At 41.9% G+C, this 20005-nt stretch overlaps 3 protein-coding genes across 8 annotated transcripts; 2 read left to right on the top strand and 1 right to left on the bottom strand.

The window, feature by feature from the left end:
- Positions 1-218: 218 nt before the first annotated feature.
- On the top strand, positions 219-3922 carry LOC135938274 (prostatic spermine-binding protein-like). Of its 5 annotated transcripts, XM_065481860.1 has the most exons (5): positions 219-536; positions 603-684; positions 2399-2551; positions 2840-2972; positions 3275-3862. In XM_065481860.1, exons 3-5 carry the CDS (start codon positions 2399-2401, stop codon positions 3502-3504), a joined length of 516 nt encoding a protein of 171 aa, XP_065337932.1. In that variant the 5' UTR covers positions 219-536; positions 603-684; the 3' UTR covers positions 3505-3862. The 5 variants fall into 5 exon arrangements, with proteins under 5 accessions (XP_065337932.1, XP_065337933.1, XP_065337935.1 ...); XM_065481861.1 differs by lacking the exon at positions 219-536 and having other exon boundaries at positions 543-684; XM_065481863.1 differs by lacking the exons at positions 219-536; positions 603-684 and adding an exon at positions 1057-1332.
- On the bottom strand, positions 3355-15605 carry LOC135938270 (uncharacterized protein DKFZp434B061). 2 transcript variants are annotated; one of them, XM_065481851.1, is made up of 7 exons: positions 15334-15605; positions 7433-8057; positions 7239-7381; positions 5971-6339; positions 4471-4759; positions 4124-4420; positions 3355-4057 (listed from the first exon to the last, which is right to left on the bottom strand). In XM_065481851.1, exons 2-7 carry the CDS (start codon positions 8047-8049, stop codon positions 3997-3999), a joined length of 1776 nt encoding a protein of 591 aa, XP_065337923.1. In that variant the 5' UTR covers positions 8050-8057; positions 15334-15605; the 3' UTR covers positions 3355-3996. The 2 variants fall into 2 exon arrangements, with proteins under 2 accessions (XP_065337923.1, XP_065337924.1); XM_065481852.1 differs by lacking the exon at positions 15334-15605 and having other exon boundaries at positions 7433-8866.
- LOC135940452 (farnesol dehydrogenase-like) lies at positions 11685-13740 on the top strand. The gene is made up of 7 exons (XM_065485330.1): positions 11685-11703; positions 12305-12444; positions 12643-12817; positions 12876-13005; positions 13079-13208; positions 13368-13523; positions 13583-13740. The coding sequence occupies exons 2-7, from the start codon at positions 12313-12315 to the stop codon at positions 13622-13624; spliced, it is 765 nt and encodes a 254-aa protein (XP_065341402.1). The 5' UTR covers positions 11685-11703; positions 12305-12312; the 3' UTR covers positions 13625-13740.
- Positions 15606-20005: the final 4400 nt, after the last annotated feature.

Genomic DNA, 20005 nt, shown 5'->3' with positions numbered 1-20005 from the left:
GTTCTCACTAAACTTCAATTATTTGACAATTCAAATATCATTATGTGGTTCCACTTACTGTTCAAAATTAAAAACGATTGTTTGTTAGAGGAAAAATAAAATCTAAAAAAGACATAACAAAAATAGCTGAAATTAAATCAAACGGATTGTTGGCTAGAATAAATTGGGCGCGTGTACATGTTTTTAGGTCTGTCGGCGTGAATCAAAGAAGAGAAGCTAATTATTCGATAGTGAGAGTGTGTGGTGCGAAATCGGACTGGGGCGCGGATTGACCAGCGACTCCTTGTCGCGCGCGCCCTGCCCCTGCCAACACAAGGCAGGCCATTGTAGTGTGCGGATTTAATTTGCAACTTGAATTCCGCTCATAATAGCGAGCAATTTCACTGGGGTCCGAGCTAAAATCTGAGTCGCGATCCTCCTGGGTCTGGTAAAACGGCTGAGGGGAGTCCGGTGGGCGGGGAGGTGGTGGTGGCTGAGGTATTCTGGGAGCACTTCTCGCCCGCAGCTACCCAAGCGATCTACTGGGTTTCTCTCAGGTACCAGACACGGATATTTAGTGCGGAAATCTCTATTGTGATTGTCATTTTTTCACGTGTTTCTAGCAAGTTCGGTGTTCTGTCGGAAAACCTATCTCTGCGTCACAGCTCCTTCACGCGTGCTCACAGTTGACAACTTCCAGCCACAGTAAGTAGAGAAGTGGTTCGGCCGTACGTCATGTTTGCACTATAGTCCTTAGCATATTATACTTTCAAGTTATAATTTTCGTTCAATAGAGCGCGTAGCATCCGTGTCTTTTTTCTAAAGTACTTTTTCCTTTAAGTTCTAATTGCGCCAGACGCTAGATTCTATTTCAAGAAAGCGTTAAAGCTTCTATCTTTTGCCTCTCATTTCGCAACAAAAATATTCAACTGGAGCTGACGGCACTGGATGAAAAAAATATTGTTTGCCAATACTTTAAAGAGTAATTGTGAGCGCAAATTTGTGAAAATTGTTTTTCTTGGATGTTGCTCAACTCCAAGTTAAAATAATGAATGAATTCGCAACATTCTCCTGTCACCGGCAATCGCCTTTTGCATTTTAATTTTCAAACTTTCGTTTGGCTGGCAAGGCGAGCGAGTGCGAAATGCTCGATCTCGGCGTTGAGCAACAATATTTGCATCGCAGCACGCGTTCTCTTTGTTTGCGGCGAGCAAGGGCTGGATCTGTCCGCTTGCGATTGTCGGCTGCTGGCACAGGTGTGCGATGCCTAGCTCTCTGGTAAGCGCGCTTACTTGACGCGCCCGTGGCACGCGTCCAAAAGTCTCTCGCTCGGCGCGGACGCTAAAAAAGTCGGTTAGTTGCAAAGACAAAAAAATATCGGTGGATCGCGCTCGTCAGCACGCGTTTAATTAATTGCCCTGCGTCGGCGGAGTGAAGAAAGCGTTTTACGAGGCAATCCGCTACGTACAAACACGAATTTGAAGAGAAAAACATTTGTTTGAGGTTTGCTTCGATCGTGACATCCTATGTAGCTAAATTGAAATGCGGAATAATTGGATTACGTTGTTAAATAACTTTGTACACCAAAAACATTTAAGATAAATTCCTCCTCAGCAAACCCAGCATTTTTCAGCACTTTCATTTCGCTGAACGCATTAGTCATTTAATTTTGGCTCATATACCCCCCCCCCCCCCCGGTGACAGGTAGCATCATCTGCTACAAAGCTTCAACCTCTGTAGTTGTCAGTCAATATTCCTTTACACAATGTTTCTAGCCTCAATGCATATCTGTATTTGATACTAAAAAATAGATGGCCCCTTGCACGTATTGAAAAACCGATCTTGAATTAACTGCTGAGGAGTATACGTCATGATTCCTGGTTTCTGTGCTCTTTGCAATTGATTGGATCGACATCAGGGAAGGTCGTTCGTCCGCCTCTTTTCCGCTCCCGGGCCATTTCCTAATTAGCACAAGTCCTTCCGGGGCGCGTGGCCCAATTATAATACGTGTGTACCGGCACCGACCGTCGGCAGCAAACCCTCCCTCTCACTTCTGTCGCTGGTTCGCGCAGAAAAAGAAAGAGCGCGATGCCACATTTTGAGAGTAAACGCTGGTCCCACGCGGTCGGCTGGCAGAAGGCAGATTGTTGCCGCCGTAGAAGAATCTAAGTTAGGTGGTTGTGATTCGGCCCATGAAAATCAGACAGCAGATGAAAATAGCTGCTCCGTTGTATAAAGGAACGTTCGGTTTCGCTACCGTCCACGCTTTTATACCAAAATGACCTCAGAAAGTCCTCGATGGTATAATTTATTTTTGTAGCATCTACGAAAAGGAGACGCTGTTTTTTGTGTGTTAATCTCTGAACATTCATAAATTTTCCTCTGTTAGAATTATAATGGCTGCATTATTCATTTTCAGATGGCTAAGTGCATAGAGACATTAGCTCTTCTCCTCGTCTGCCTCTTGGTAGGCTCAACCGTTATTGAGTGCACGCAAGCAAAGGCCAAGGTTACCAATGAAAAGTCCAGGAAAAATGTTGTAGTTGATGATGACGACGATGACGACGATGATGTGAGTCCTTTCTGTATTTAAATTGGGAGAGGGCATGGAAATTTAAACAGACTGCGATAAGATGAAAAGTACCAATAAATTATTTTCTCTGCGTCGTGCGGAAATCTTAAGCAAATTGTAGCTGTTTGAAAGGATCACAACAAAATCAACAAATATTATTATTAATCAATTAAAAGTTTGTAACATCTCAAGCATATTTTGTCAGCAATATTCTAATTTCAACAATTCTAGAAGAGGAATTAAAAAATTTTAAAGTGCAAATTAACTCATATAAGATTTTTTTATCAGGATGATGGTGATGATGATGATGATGATGACGACGATGACGACGATGATGATGATGACGACGATGATGATGACGACGACGATGATGATGACGACGACGACGACGATGATGATGATGATGATGACGATGATGATGGTATGATCTGAATTTCAATTAAAATATAGGCGAGCCTATCGATATTAGTTTAATATATTCCCAACGTACAACCAGTGTTTTAAGTGATAACAAATATTTCGATGCTGTTAGTAGATTTTTCTTATTTTTGCATTGTGTACTGAGTTTTGGTGTCATAGCGTGGGCAAATTGAAATCTGTCAAGTGCACTAATCCAATTTCTCCCCACACTTAGAATTCCTATTCAATTCTGCGTGTTCGTAAACATTACAATAGGCAGCGCTGTGCGTACATATTAGTAAGAAAAAATTATGCAATTTTCAGATGACGATGATGACGACGACGATGATGACGATGACCGTGACAAGAGAGATGCTGATGATGATGATGACGACGATGATGACGACGATGATGACGATGATGACGACGATGACGACGATGATGACGATGACGACGACGACGACGACGATGATGACGACGACGACGACGATGATGACGACGACGATGATGACGATGATGATGACGACGACGACGATGACGACGACGACAACTAAATTCGCCAGTCACCAGCCCAAGAGTGTAATGAAATGTCTGTTGTACCTGTTGTGACAATGGAAACTTCATGACAAATGAGGGACTCTGAATTTCACACATCAGCAACCATCGATCATTGATATCAACACTATTTTTTAACTTTTGTACTTATATGCGCTAGAAGATCTATCTGCCAATAAATTTTGATATTTTCTACAGAACAGTGTTGTTCGTGATTATCTCAAAGTCAAGTGGCATACCTTCGTAAGAGCTTTCTTGGATCAATCACGGAAGATTAACAATATCTTGGTATGGTAACAAATTTGCAAAGTGTGTAAGAATCAAAGGAAAACAGTAAAAATCACTGTTTGCTCGGAATATCCTGTATTTTATTTAAGCATTCCAGATTGCTGAAATAAACGTGGAATAATGGCCAAACAGGGAATTTCATTTTTTCACCAACCAAAATATATAATCTCGCTACCCTCAAAGTGCAAACATAAACTTACAAGTTAACAAGACGAAAGGAGCGCACCTTTCCTGAGCCTGTATTCTGTCGGCGTGAGCATTCCCCTGGTAAGCAAACAAGCACAAAAATCTCATTTCCTCACCATATCCCAAGCCCTCAAGAATATTTACCTGAGGACGGTATCGAAAGAAACTGTGAGTCCTTTTTCGCACATTTTGCGATATAAGTGCCAGCACTCTTGCTCCTTGGGACTCTCAAATTTCGGGTTGCCTTCGATTGTGGAAAGATCCATTTCCTCAGCGCTGGCCAGCGGCGCTCTAGGGGGTTTCAAGATTGACATTGGAGCCGGTGGATTTGGCATTGTATTGACTTGGCTCTGTTTGTCCGGCTCTTTTATGATGACCCTTTCCACACTAGTCGCGGCGCTATCGCCAGAATTCTGTTTTGGAGTTCTGTTCTCTATATCGCTACAGAAGCCAAAGGTTAGAGAGGTAACCAGAAAAAACTCACCAATTACTTTTTGGAATTTTGCCGTGAGAGAGGTTTCGCCCGAGCTAATTTTCGCTTTGATGCTGGAGTTTTCATTATTCCGGCTGCTGCTGCTGGCGGCTGCGGCAATTTCTCCACTTTCGCGGCTTCCTTGTTTTCTGCGGCGATCGGCGTCTTTTCATCCACTTCAGCTTCCGCGCACTCATTTACGCGGGCGGCATCGTCCTCTTGCTCCTTTCCAGTTTTTGCCGGCATCGTCAGCTGAATCGACGCTCGCCTTAGGAGTTCAGGTAAACTGCTTCGCGACTGGAACGAGACTAGAGGCAGAGAACTTCAGTTTTTGTGCCACGGTCGCTATCATAGGAGGGAAAAAATCGAGTTCAAAAGCTTTGCTTTGTCATGAAAAGAAAAAATGGGAGGTGGGTCAAAGGCCCTTGCTGAAATTCGGAAGCGAGAGTAATTATTGCGGCAGTCGAACAGCAAGAAAAAGCAGGGTCTCGGTGAGCTAAGTTATGCTATTACAAAACTTTTATATTTCTCTGTCTGCAGTCATAAATTGCTCTATAATATTGATTTTCATCTCTACTTTTTCTCTTGACTGCTGATTAGCATGAACATCGGGAACGGCTGTTTTTTAGCGGTGCAAAGAGAAGCATAAAAGATATTTGTTCGCCATTCACGGGGATTATTTCTTTCTTTTTTTAATCCCGCCAGAAATAGAAATAAGCACGCAAAAGAAGCGTCGGCCAAAGTTTACCATAAAAACGACCAAATCAGAGGTTCTTTCGAAAAGGTTGTTGGTTGTTGGTTCAAATGCGCTAGCTGAAATGGCGGTCCGTAAAAATAAAAATCACCCCTACTGCTTTTTAGGCATGCATGTGTAACTTTAGCAAGTTCAGTTTTTGCAATGAATTTTCGCCGACGCTCACGCTGATGATGGAGCGCGTGACGGGGCAGCTGCTTTTTATTTATTCAGAGCGAGTTTGGCATATGCCATAAAAAGCAGGGCAAATCCGTTGTTTGCTTAATATGCTCAACCGAGCAGGCCCACCCCGGGAAAAAATGCTCAGCAGAGAAAAATTCAATTTTTAGCATTCCGGAGCTTACGGAGGTGGAAAGAACTTAAAATTGTCTTCTCCGGCAACGGCTTGTGAAATTATTAAACAATTAAATGTATTTACATAGCCACTAATCTGTTAATCATTTAGGACCCAAAATAATTGGTATTTCATGCTAAAGAATAATGGATAGAATGTTTATAAGGGTCAATAAATTTGAGCCTACAATTTATCGGTAAGTAAATCGATAAAAGTTTTCTCCCACCTCTTGCTCCAATCTAAAGTCAACTCGTTTGTTTACGTGTCTCGCGGAATGACACACCGTCGCTCCAATTTTTCTCACTTGCTTGATCGCGTGCCATTCGCCAGGTGCTAAAATATGCATGCCGCGTTTACTTAATTAAATGCACGCTCCGAGCCGTTTCATATTTGATTAAACATGCGATCATTCGCCTCATCGTTGCGCTGACCTGATTTGTTGATTTTGCGAGCGCACACGATGGCCAGCGGAGGGTTCCTAGCCTTGTCCCCGTCAGCCGCAACCGCCTTTTCATCCTGCCACGCGGGGGTGACCTGCGGAGCGCTGGGCACCGGCACTACCTGGTGGACGCCGGGCGCCGTCTCGCTGTCAGAGTCGCTGCTGTTGGCCGGGCTAATGAGCGACACCATCGTCACGATCTCGGCGCCCACGTGGAGACCGCGTCTGCTGACTTTAGGGCCGGTGTTCACTCCCAGTGTGGCTGGTCTCGGGGGCACCGACGCCCCTGGGGACTCCTCGCACGCGTCGTCGTCGGACGTGTCATCGCCTTTGCGAGTGCTGCGCCGCCCGCCGCTGCGACCTATAAAGGATGAGTGATGTGATGCGGCTATGCAACCTGCGTGACATTAGTGACCAACTGGCTGCATACAACCAAAACTAGAAGCATATTATGGACAAATAAAACGGAACAAGGTAAAACAATAGTTAAAATTTGATAAAAAAAATTTCATTTCCCGGTCAAGTTCGTAAAAATAAATATGAATTTAGTATTACTTAGATGGGAATGCATTTTAAGAAGTAACACAATAAATTTAGAGGAATAATAAAATTCTAAAATTTCAAAAGCATTTCCAGCACGAGTGGGAATGGATCAATGGACTGAAACTATAGAGTATTCCTTCTTGCTAGTACCCTGACCAGTACGCACAGTACTAGTTACTGTTTCAATAATATAAATAGTCAGCTCCAGTCAGGATGCCAGAAAAATTTCGTCTTATTTTGTATTCAGTCCATTCCCGCGCTTGTTGAAATATTTTTGAAAATAATTATTAATCATTGTTTTGGCAATTATCTTTCCAAATGAGTTGTTTAATTGTAATTTCAAATTTATTCTCATTTAAAATTTCCTTAATCTTTCAGTCATTTTAAAATTAATCATTTTTTAATCTGTATTGTGCAAAATTTGAGTCAATGAAATTGCGAATAGAGCGTGTTGATTTACAACTTTTTCGCTTTCTTAAATATTTAAACAATATCTTTGGTAAAACACAAAATATCCTACAGCTTAAAGTGCGGCATGACATTTTTACATATAGGAGGAATGTGGCTAATGAGGCCTAAGGGTACGAAACAGTTGCATTTGTAGAGTACGTGCAATATTTTGTTTTATTTTTTTAAATTGCCCAGTCAAATCAATCGGATCGAACATAGATATTGCTCTGTTCAGAAATTTATTACAATTTTGAAGCTTTGCCAAACCTGCAGATTTAAGCCGCCTCCGTGAATTTGCAGATTTGACCCTGGTGTCAGTTGAAGTTTCACTTTCAAATGAGGAATTGAGAGGACTACGTCGGGGGAGAGATCTCAGCATAGGTCTCGGTGGTGTCAGAATGGGTGCGGTCCTGTTTGAAATAAAACAATTAAAATAAAAACAAAATAAACATTTTCTCCACCTGTGGGCAGGTGCAGACAAAATCCTTCCACTTTTTGGTTCCACGGGCAACGCCAGTTTTTGCGGCTCAGGCGACTCGTTGAAGCTCCTATTCACATTCCTGCTTGAGCTTTTGAAGTTGACTCTCCTCGAGCTGGCTACCGCCAGGGTCGGAGTCCTTGGGATGGGAGTCAGGGCGGCCTTGATCGGTGCTTCTCTCGGACTGGACTTCATCGGCTCGCTCTTGGGTGACTCTCGGCCCAGGTCGATGTTTGCGAGGCACTGGGCGAGACCGGAGTGGGCCAGGAAAATGTCCAAATTGGCCCTGGCGAGGGCAGGCAGACAGGTGGGGCTTTTGGGGCTCTGCTGCGGCTCCCTTCCGCGTAACTCGGCCCACGCTACTCTCACTGGGCGTAGTGGACCACCTTTCGGCTTGGGCGGCGTCGGGGGCGGCTGGTCGGCGAGGATGCCTGGTCCCAAAGCACTGGCGGTCACCTTCAGAGCCGAGTGCAGCAGCTGGTTGATCGGGCGGTCGTCGTCGGCTGAACGCTGCCTCCGGAGCAGCGGCTTCCGGACGGGGGCGGAAGCCTCGGCAGTAAGGGAGGGACGCGCCGAGGAAACAGCTCGTGGCGGAGACATCGCCGCTTCTGCAATTGGAATCGAGATTAAATTTGGCTACCACCGCAGAATTCAATTTGGGTTTTGTCTGTGTGGGAGTGTTCCTGTAACGCTAAAAATAAAATGGATCAATTGCTGGAGAGGAGTTCGGAGTATCACAAACAATGCAGGGGAGATAATAGCTCTCAAGGCGTGTTCGAGAGTTTATGGTTCATTGATTATTCCAGTCAACAGTCTCCGCAAGATGAGAATTGAGCAATTCAAATAGCCGATATTACGACGGGAATAAAACATCCAATTTTCGAGCCAATTCTTTTAACACCGCTGGAACAGTCTCGTAAAAATTATGGCTCACAAAATAGCTGCCAGAAATACGAGGAGCTCTCTCGTGACTTGGAATGCAGATTTTTTGCCCGATCGGAGCTATGTAAATAAAGTTTCTTATGTGACTCTTTAAGGCGACAAATTGTTTAATTTAAAACAAAAGCCTCCCTTTCCAACAGCTGAAGTCACGACCGCTGTTTCTCATGCAAATTCACTCCAAATAAGAGAGTATATGTGCGATGTAGTGCCGGCCACGTGATGTGTAAAAAATTCAATCTGGGTTTGATTTCCTGTATCACAGGCTTGCTGACTCGCTTAAATTGAGCAGAAATCGGAAAATCCGTCTGATAAAAATGCACTGCAACAGAGGGAGTTGGGATTGGAAAAGACGTGCGAGAGGGCTGCTCTATTATGCCAATCAGCCGGCAGTTCTAGCACGAATGTTCATTTCCTTTCCACGGCAGTGGGTGGAGATCAAGCAAACCAACTCCAGAGTGTGCACTCTCCAATATGGCTTAACAGAAGACCAAGTTTTGGACAACCACTATGAAAAGCTGATTGAATATATTTCATGCTTCCATGGGTATTAGTGTTTTAGTCTACATTTAACACTTTTAAGTGTGAATCATAGGCTCATAATTAATAAATTTCAATAAGAATTTATCTCCAGAGTATTTTGCTCATTTTTATGGTAATTTAGAAAAGTTATATGTTAACTTCATAAACAAACGTGTGTATATCTTGTCAAAGAATTTCGTGTCAGGCCTCCAGTGTATCATTTGATCCAACCCCAGCCAGTCAGCACTCCAAGGCTAATATTTTCACGTGTGTTTTGTGTGTGCCACATTTTTCCACTGCATCAGCAAGACAATAATGTCGGCGAACACACGTTCTGCGCTTTTATTGCGCTACTCCTGTTCGTCGTGTGCTTCAAAAGCTCATACACGGGCGTATCGATCGCGCGCTCTGATATTTTATTCCTCCGTGACGCGAGTTTAAAACTTAAAGACAAGGAGCGATTGGTACAAAAAGGACGACGTCCCCAATTGAGGAGTGTTCCGTAACAACAGTGATGGCCCAGTTACGACAGAGTTCACTAAAAAGCTCGCACGGACGCGCGCGTGGAAGCTCTGCTTTAAAGGCACAAATTATCAAAAATATGATTTTATTATGAACGAGCTCGCAGTGTCTTTTTATGAGATGAAAAATTTGGGAAGCTTTAATTAATGTCTCAGAGATGATTGGAATTTCCAAGAGCAATAACCAATTAAAGGACTTCCATTTACAGATTTTAATTTAAGTCTCCGTATTGAAATTAAACACAACTCATTTTAATATCAACATGACGGTATTACCTTAGCTATTACGTAATCAAATTAATGGCAAAATAACTTTTGACATGCGAACGAATATTTTAGGAACACACATTTATACATAATATTAGACAATTGGCCGGGACATGAAAAAGCTCATTTTGGTTGCATTGTAGTGGCATTATGTAGTGGTAACTTTAAAGCTGCTAAAACTGCTGAGAGACTAATTTTTTCTCCTTCCTCTAGCAAATTTACTTGAGAATTCATTTAAATTTTTTTTTACTGAGCTAATATTTGTACTTTGTATCGTACAGAGTGAGTTACAGGAGAACAATTATTTTCATCGCTGCAAAAAAACGGTGAACTGATTGTTAGTTAACTGTTGATGTTGGTGAACTGATCACTTTATAAATCTACGGTAAATAAAATTCCTCTTCCAAGGCAAAGTCCGAAGATTCTCTCAAGACTAGTTTAAGTTGGCAAAGTAGAAGTGTAGAAGGCTAATGGAGTTTTGCGCTGCAGTGCTCCCATGTCCTACTTTTTAAACAAGAAACAACGCGCCGTGCATCGACTCCATCGGAATCTACCCATTGTTACGGAAGCATGGCATTTGCCACAAAATCATGTTCGCGTCTCAAGTGCGCCTGAAGGGTTGAAAGGGTGGCGGGGGCGCGCACACGCGTCGGAATAAATGTGCATACCGCGCACGGCCGCGTGCGCGTCGGTTTTTGTTTGTAACTGGCCGTGCCATGCGATTATCTCCTCGCCAAACAAAACACCCTCGCGGCAGATCAAACTTTCTCTGTCAGGGGTGAGTTTCGCCTACGCAGCTGGGGGTGGAATAAAAATGGATGGTTCTCGTCATTACTGGGTCGAATGAATGCCATTCCCATTGTACACGGCTTCTCGTGCAATGTACTCGCGCGTACTGTAGTACTTTTTGCGTTGAGAAGGGTACCTGCCCGATGATCCGAATTATTGCGATGGATTTTCGTGTGTAATATTATTTGGCAGAGGGTAGCAAGTTTATGGAACTAGGACATGCGAACCTGTGCTGAGAACTCTTTTTGTTGATTTTATGCGAATTGGCAGCGTAACGGAAATTAGATGTTCCGGCTTATCACGAAAATTTTGGCATTTCGCTACATGGTTTGGGGAGATTTTGCAAACATCTGATATTATATTCAGACCAGATCCAATTAGAGATATCAGAACGACAAATATGTCACAGAAATAGAAAATCATTTCACATCTTTTATTGATCTAATCATGCGAAAATACAAGTCGTCAGTGAAGAGCAAAGCGCTCACTTGCACAGATTTCATTGAAAATAGATATATAATAAATAATGGTACTGCCGTGCTTAGAACTGTTTACGTACAGTCGAGCACATTGCATGAAAGAAAAATAGATATCAAGATATAAAAGACTACTGAAAGGGATGAGCTGGTAAAAATATTTTTCTAGGCCGCAATGCTGAGTTTATATGAAAAGGCAATCACTATTTTGCGTGGTTCATTACAACTTGCACTGCTCTTCCAACGAACTTCCAAGAGAAATTTGTAGCCTTTATTGAATTTAACATGAATTTCTTGTTTACCATCAGATTACTTTGACTTGCTTGCGTTTCCGAGATTCAATTTTGGAATATCACACCATCTATTTGTTTATCAGATCTATTTATTGAGAATGAAACTTACTCCGTTGAGTTAAAAAGGCCTTTAATTAAAATTTACATTGAAATCAGTATATTGCCATATTTTCTTTTTCTTTTTTAATATTCGTTGGGTGGAAAATATTACTTTTTGTAAATTAATTCTTACTTATTTTAATACCTGCTGGAAACAGTAAATGTTAACGTTAATGCTTTTTCACTGATGCGTTGAAAACTAGTGTTCAGTCGCAGCAGAAGTTAAACTGAGCGCGCCCTGAGCTAGGCAGGTTACTGACGTCACAGATGTAAAGTCATCATGAGTCAGCAGCGTCTGCCAGTCGCTTATGGCAAAATAAAAATCGGACCATCAGCCAACACCAGGGCGTAAGTTTTCCAAAATAACACACAGAGTTTACTCAAATATCTGTTCGTTTACAGAAATCAAACCCGGATACCTTTTAAATCTATATTAATTTAATTTTTTCGCTGTTTTTTCTCATGCTTTTTTCTTGTTGATTAAATATTAATTTCAGTTGAAGCGTAAAGATTTTTGCGGAGGTTAAAATCGTAATCTGGTATACGAAAATTGTTTATTGGTGCCTTACCACAAATACATATCAAAATAAATATATTCTAAATTTTTACTATCAACACTCGAGATTAACTGAATGACACACATGAGTTACTGACTCCATATAAGGCTCGGCTCTCTCATCAAGTACAGCAATCACACTTAGGGCAAGTGGCTTGAGTTATTTTTAGCCAATGAAATCATTATTTGAAAAAATTTGTCCAAATTTGTACATACACTTGGGAGGAAAACACAGTCTTTTATGACACAACACTATAATCTTATCTTCCATTCATCAGAGGAGAAGCTACCACCACCAGTGGCGTGCTATCTCACCAAATGAACGCAATTTGCAATTATAAGGGCATTTCTGTGAAGAGTCATCATCTGCTTTTTATCTGTCTGGCTCATTAGCAAACGAGATGGAGCGTTGGCAGGGACGTGTGGCAATTGTGACTGGAGCGAGTGCAGGCATTGGAGCGGCTATCGTGAAACTTTTGGCGGAAAATGGCATGAAAGTTGTCGGATTTGCGCGCAGGAAGGAGAGAGTCGAGGTAAGGATAAAAAAGCCGCCCGTTGAAATTAAATATCTAAAGTTGGTCGTGTCCATGCAATGCAGAATACTAAGGGCTTTTTTAGTTAAATATCTGTTTGAGTTTCATGAATTCCCTTGTGAATTTTCTAAAAATAGCCTCTCGTAAAGATTTTTTTAATTAAAAATTTTCGACTTTTGTTCTAAAATCGAATTATAGGAGCTAGCTGTGGAAGCAAAGACTGCAGGATTCAAGGGAGAAATCCACGCGTTTGGCGGCGATGTTAGAGTGGAGGACGACATCAAACGCGCCATTCAATGGACCAGAGAGAAGCTTGGGGGCCCTGACGTTTTGGTCAGCAACGCGGGTGTCGTAGCATTCAGCGGTTTAACCGGTTCACACTGAATGATGTAGTGTAGGTATCACATGCCTGACCATTTATCCTCCTGCAGAAATCGGAACGGAGGATTTAAAAAAGGTTTTGGACACAAACTTGGTCGGCGCTTGCATGTTTACTCGCGAAATCGTGCAAGACATGAAGTCCAGGGGTGTCAACGACGGGCACATTTTCCACATCAACAGGTTTGGATTGTTCTCACCGAAAGTATAAATGCATACACTGAGGGATTGTGCACCCGTACCCATTTTATTTCAGCACGGCTGGCCACAGCATTCTCGACTTCCCAGGCACTTACGTCTATGCGGCTGGAAAGCACGCTTTGAGGGTGGTCACCGAGGGGTTGCGGAGGGAGCTGCGTGACATGGGGACGAAAATTAGGGTTACAGTAAGTTCAGTATTCAAGTCATCGTCCTCGCAAGAACAGAGGGGCGGATTGGATTAGCAAAGTCATTCTGCTGGTATTTAGCTTTCTGTTAAAAATTCTCCCTCTGATCTGTCGAATTTGGTTGTTTGAAATATGTAGTTTACTAGCTTCAATTTTTAGAGTGTGAGCCCTGGAGCAGTCAGAACTGAAATCGGTTTGGCTGCTGGCGTTCCACAAGAAATGGTCGAACTGGGCTACAAATTGAGCGTTTGTTTGGAGCCGGAGGACGTAGCGCAAGCTGTGATTTACGCGCTCGGCGCACCACCTCATGTGCAGGTATACAATTCTGTCACTCCGCAAATGACAAAAATAAAGAATTAATCTTTCGGATGCAGGTGCACGAGATCACAATGCATCCCACGGGTGAAAAGCTGTGATTCACGCGCGGCGGCAATCAGTCATGTAAAGCTGGAATGTTTGATTAAATAAATTCACGCCAGGGAGCATAACTGAGCAAACTTTACCTTTGCATTATCGCCGGCACAAAAGGGAATATTGGCGTTTGTTTGAATTATTTACTGCACCTGCACTAACTGAATTAAATCGTCGGCGGCACACTCACACAATCACGTCGAGCTACAGCGCCGGGTGAACAATCCGCGCGCACACATGTGTGCACGCGGTGCGATGTTCGCACATACATGCATGCGGAATAATGTTGTGTGAGTGTACTGCGGGGCGGCATATGTATGTGTTCTGCACTTACGCTCGCACATACGTAGACACACGAGGCGGCGGGTGTTTCATGCACACCAGCGGCCCATTTATCTGGCCCGGCTTTAATTAAAACAAAGGCACCACAGACCCCGACGGGAAGGCTTAATTAGATTTTCGCCAACGAAATTAGCATGCAACACTACAGGAATTTCGAGCGGGCTTTAGTTGAAAAATTTTATCAACTCGTTGTGCCCCCAAAATTGTTGCGCAAATCGCTGGTGATTAATTTATTAACCTTTTTACACTAGGATGTGTATTTTATGCAAAGAAATCGATTTGTTAGAGCTACTTTATTTTATTTTCTAGTAAATAAATAATATACACAAGAGCTTACGAGAATCGAAATATCTAATTAAAAAAAAAAACAGTAAAAGAAATCTTAACAAAATTTGTCGTGGTCCGATTAATGAGAATTTGTCTTACTTTGGCCGTAGGTCAATGGGTTAAAATTTATGTTAGAGCCCTTATAGGGAATTATTATACCAGGGATTTTGAAAAGTGTACAAATTTTAAATTAGTTTTCATCGGTTCACCCTGATAGCAAACATCTCGCGAAAACTCCGTGTCCCAGTAACATCGCGAACAAATTACACGGGCGCGCGGGCCTCATTGGAGGAAACCCTGTTCAGTAAAGGATCAGCTCGTTTTACTGCCCCCGCATTAGGGTATTTTATTGAAACGCGAGACGTTCATCCAGAGAAATCAACTCACGCATACTGGCACGTGCAATTCAGCAAGTAGCAAGTCGCAAAGCTTTCAAAATCCGAACGGAAATGTCATTGCAATGCAAAAGATGCTCCTTTCGGATTTTTCGCTATTCAGTAGATTTGAATAAAACTAATCTTAATTTGAGTTATGATCTCTCTCTCTCTCTCTCTCTCTCTCTCTCTCTCTCTCCTTAAAATTAGCTTGCTGTGAAAGAACTTTGATGGCGATTTGGTGCTCTCGAGTAATCCTCCTTTGAAAAGATAATATTGAACCAACAAAGTCAGTAAATGCATATAAATAACAAATTAATTATTATATTATATATCTAACTGTAAAATTTCCTTTTAAGTTAGCCTAAGAGCAAAAAGAACCCAATGTTAGCTTCCCAGCAAAAGAACTTCATTTTTAAATTAATCAAATCAATATATATTTAAATGAATTTATATAACTATTAAGTTGAACGAGCATTGAACACTACGGGCATAAAATATTTTTGTTTCTTCTCATGAAACTACATGCTTTGCTTTTGAAACGCGTGTAACCACCAAAAAGCAAAGCAAATTAATTACATTGAAAAGTAGATGACCTCTGTTCAGCGTAATGAAGTATTATATAAATGGACGTAAACGCGATATTGCAAATTTTGCCAAATTTTGCTCACCTTTTGCGAGCTACATGGAAGGAGGGCGCTTCTATACGGCTGCACGTGCTCCGAGGCTCGGCCGAGTAGGACTGAATGGGCTGTAGCAAGAAAACACAAACTGGCACTCAAAATGTAAGCGGTGGCCATGGAGACCGGACAACAACGCTATAGAAACCTCGCCCTGCCGATATATCAATCACGGCAGCCGAAAATCGTGAGCTAACTAAGAGGGCCGCCGCCTCACTTCACAGAATCCCTGTTTCACAAAAAGTTAGTTTTATTGGCAGCGTCTAGAGTGGATTTGCGCTTTTGTCCGGCCGCGCTCATTTGATTAGCTCGTCGCGTGTAGCGCCAATCAACGTGCCAATGCCAAGGCAGCACTTTGCTCATTTTTGCGTCGGGACCTTGAGGAATCAATCAAATTACGACGAAGAAGAACGAATGCAATGTTTCTTTGCAGAGCGCGTTCTGTTACCGGCTGACACCTAAACGTCAACATTTAAACGCTGATCACTTTTCTGCAGTAAAAAATGGATCAAAACTGCGAATTTTCTTTGACTGGATCGGAGATATCGACTTTTACTGGTGAAGAGAATACGCGACAAATCGATTTGACATAAAATAATGCTGTCCCAAAAACTCTATGTCCACCACAAAAATTGCTGACAGTGTTTTAATTTTGAGAATTGCCACTGTGACTGGGATATAGCTTGTTGGGCACAAAGGCTCGTAATAATAAATTATGATCATGAGATTAGTCGTTTACGAAAGTAGCAACCGAGGCTAGGCAAAAATACACACATGGTGGCACATATGTTAAAGGGAATAAAATAAGGGAGCTAGGAGGAATCCCTAAGGAGCAGACGCGGAGATAACGGAGGGTTAGTGTGTCGCAGCCAAAAGATTTTGTGAGAGTATGGTATCGCGCGGCGCCTCCAACTAACTTCTCTTTAGTGCCTGCCTCTGCGCCTCACAAAGGCTGCTCTCATTTTTCTTCCGAGTCACACTTCAGAGACAGTTTTATTCACCTTCAAGTTATAATCTCCATGGTAATTTGGGTAATTCAGCCATTCATTGTGTGGGTTTCTCATTGTTAGATGCTGTTGCCTTTAGCGAAGAGATGAAAATTATTTTTCTAATGATTAATCATGTTAAAGAATCGGAGAAACTCAAAGAGTATTCAAATTTAATGCGAATCCCTAGAAAATTTGATTTCATGATGCTTTGATAAGATACATATATTGGCTGGAAATAAAAAATGAGATTTTGTTTGAGATGTACATAGCTTCTTTTTGAGTTGGTTATGAAACGTTCTTTTCTCGTTTAACGTGAGCTCTCCTGAAAATAAAAGGAACCCATAAGTGTACACGTAAAGAAACTTTTGGCTTAAAAAAGCATCTCGGATGAAACCTCCATCGGGGTTGACTGGCGACTTTCGGTTCAAAAGACTTGGCAAAATCTCAAATTCCGCGCGGTCTAATATTTATTCTTAGAACGGGAAGAAAGTGTGCCTGCGCAACTATCAATCAAGAGGACAAAACGAGCTCCTAGATTCTGGTCCAAGCCCCAGGCCTCCTGGGTATGCACATCCTGGGAGGAAAAACTTCTGAGCCCGTGGAAAATCTCACGAAAGACTTTCAGATGTTGATGTTTGTCTGTCTCCATTCTCCAAATCGTACAGAGTGCTCCTCAAAACAAAAAAATGATTTCGGCTTAAAATTTTATTTTCAACAGATCAGAAAAACTTAATTTAAGAAAACTGTTGGTAGGCTTTGGTGCAGGGGCGCTCGCCTGCTTTGCAGCTTTATTAGAAAAAATCCAGCCTCCCCGGGAGACGTCAAGTGCTGGGCTTGAGACTTATTTGACCTGGAATTCAATCTGGCCGGGCCAGAATCAATTCAACCATATGATTATTATGAAAAAGGATCAGCCGCTTTCCTCGCTGGCAACAAATTATCTGGAAGGCTGGCGAGAAAGTGGTTGCTCGCTGTTCGCAGAAAAATTCAATATGTCGCAGGAAGCAAACTTCGGGCCTACTGAAAAGTTTGCACTTTTCCTGCTGCTGTCGCAGAAAGATTTTCTAAGGCAGATTTGCCTTTGTGCAATTGAGCATCAGCCACTAGTTAAATTTCATCCACTTAAAACAATCATCCCTTTGAGCCCGTATTTAAAAATGTTCCGCGCGCTCTGTCGAGGGAGTCGAATAAAGAGGCGAGCGCGTGCCCTTTGTCTAATTGCGACATATTCAACTCAAACACTTTGACAAAAGTGTCTTTTGAAACGACGATTTGGAATGTTGTGTGCAGCTTAATGAAAAAGTGGCAAAAGGGCAAGGGCGCGCCTCCGGCTCGGGTTTAATCATACACTGCAGGGCGCACGTGGCGGTATGGTCCAGCTCGTTCCCGAAATAAGCACCCAGCAGAGAGTGAGTGAGGTGTTTTATTGCCTCGCTTTTGCTTTGTGAAGCACGCCGAAACGCTTTTTATTATGCAAATTGTAATTTTGTATACACACTCTCTTTCCCCAGAAAGAATAATGCTGGATTTGCGACCGCACTCATAAATAACAACGGCCCTTTTCATTTCTTCTTTGTCCTTCTCGTTGCATTATTAACAGGAAAGAGAGAGCTGCGTCGGGCGGTTTTTAAAGAAAGACGGTAAACAGCTTTTCCTATGCACAAATTTCGCTCTAAAAAAACGAGTCAGAAATTTAAATTTCAATCCTTGACATAGTTACTGGATTCTATGACATGCGAAAAACATCCAACAAGTCAAAGCAAACAAAAAATATCCCCTGATAATATGTAAACGTGATATGAGGAGAGGAAGCAATTAATGTGATAGAATAATAGATATAGTTCATGAAATAATTCTAAAGTTTTGAAAAACTATATATTTAGATTTATTAAGAAATAAATTCGCATAAAAATTAAAAATATCTGAAATTGGGATTTAATCAAACTTCTCTCATCTAATCAATTCTTTTGCAATTTTTTTTTATTTTTTTGCTTTTAATTATATGCTGCTAAAGAGATTGAATTAATAATTATTCACGTCTAATTGAAAGACAAGTAATATAACTGATATAATGGAGATTTTTTGTCAGATTTCACAGCCAGTATCGAAAGAACAGACAAATTGCGCAAAGAAAATATACCAGATGAGCTTAATTAATTCTGTACTTGATCTGTTTGTGAGTTCTTTCAATACTGGCTGTACAATGAAATACAATTTTTTATATAAATGCTCACTTTCCTTTGCATCGCACGTTTACCAGTCAGGAATTTGCTCCACAAATTTTTTTTGTGTGTCAAATTTGAATTTTTAACATCTAAAAAATTATTTATTTTAAAACTCTCCATCTTTGTTTAGTTACAGCGATCAATTAAAAGTTAATCAATTTGTGTTGTTTGCAGATCAATGCTTCATCAGAAAGTTTTCCTTCCCCCGCGACACAGGGGCAAATTTGCGAACCCGTGCTGATGCGCGGTTGCTCGCCGAGATTTACATAAAAACATTAGCAGAGACAACAACAACGGCGACGGCGTCAGCGGAGCTATACAAGACGAAATTTGCTTTACATCTTAAGTGCCGCTGCGCTTAGATTGAACAAGGGGAAATTTTTAATGGCGGCAGGCAACGAGCGCGGCGGCTAAAGTGATTATACCAATTTTTGGTGCGCGCAGAACAAAGACAGAACGACGTGGAAGCTGCAAAAATATTGCGATGAGCGGCGTAATGAAGTTGGCGAGACTTAATTATCATCTCGCGCAAATGGCGAGCCACCCAGCCCACCGCACTCCGTCGCATTTGTTTCCCGCACGAGGGAAAAAACAAGAGTGAATAACCGCAGCAGCAGGCTCGTTTGTAATACATACACCAACCGAACAGCATCCATTTTCACTGCCGGGTCTCGGGAAATTTGCTACGAAAATTATTTCAGTTTTGCACTCGCGGATAATTTGATTAAATTTATTTCGTATGGCTCGCTGGGCTCGTTTTTTTAAATTTTATTCGGTAAAAGCAGCGTGCACAAGCGAGTGTAATTATTCGCAGCTGGCAGCTCAGCATCAAATGATTTGCATTACGGCTGTAAACCAGAAAATATGCAAATTTGCGCTCATTCACATACTATATTGCAAAATTAACAAATTAATCGCCATATAGTTTGTCTAAATGAACAAATACGTTGTGATAAAATTTTACTTCACTTAGATAGATGATTTACTAAATTATACACTTGTAGGGAGGTAAATATTTAAAAAAATCTTGATGTAATTGTGCTTAAAATTATTTAAATACCTTTCGGAGGTTTAAGCTTCATTTCTAATAAAGAATATTTCCAAGATTGATTAATAGACAAAATTAAAATCACCAGCTGAGATGTACAAGACGCAAAAATTTCAGCGAGCGGAGGAATGGGCGTCAACACTCTTCTTCCGGGCAATAAATTTTGCGTCGGCGGAAGGAGGTCACATAGAGACTGCATTTTTTGATATTTATGCTGTGTCCCGCTGCATAATGGGCATCCATTTTGGCCAGACTGCCGTTAGGGCGTAATGTGCAGCGCCTTCTCGGCTCGAGATGCAACCCTCTTTGCTTTGCACGCTCGGCGAGCACAAGGAGAGAAAGCGGCACGTAGGGCGGGCGGGCGGGCGGGCGGACGGGTGCGTTCTTACAAATAACTCCAT

This window comes from Cloeon dipterum, chromosome 3 (genome assembly GCF_949628265.1).
Source record: "Cloeon dipterum chromosome 3, ieCloDipt1.1, whole genome shotgun sequence".
NCBI lineage: Eukaryota > Metazoa > Arthropoda > Insecta > Ephemeroptera > Baetidae > Cloeon > Cloeon dipterum.
This window is presented reverse-complemented; position numbering and strand designations above follow the sequence as displayed.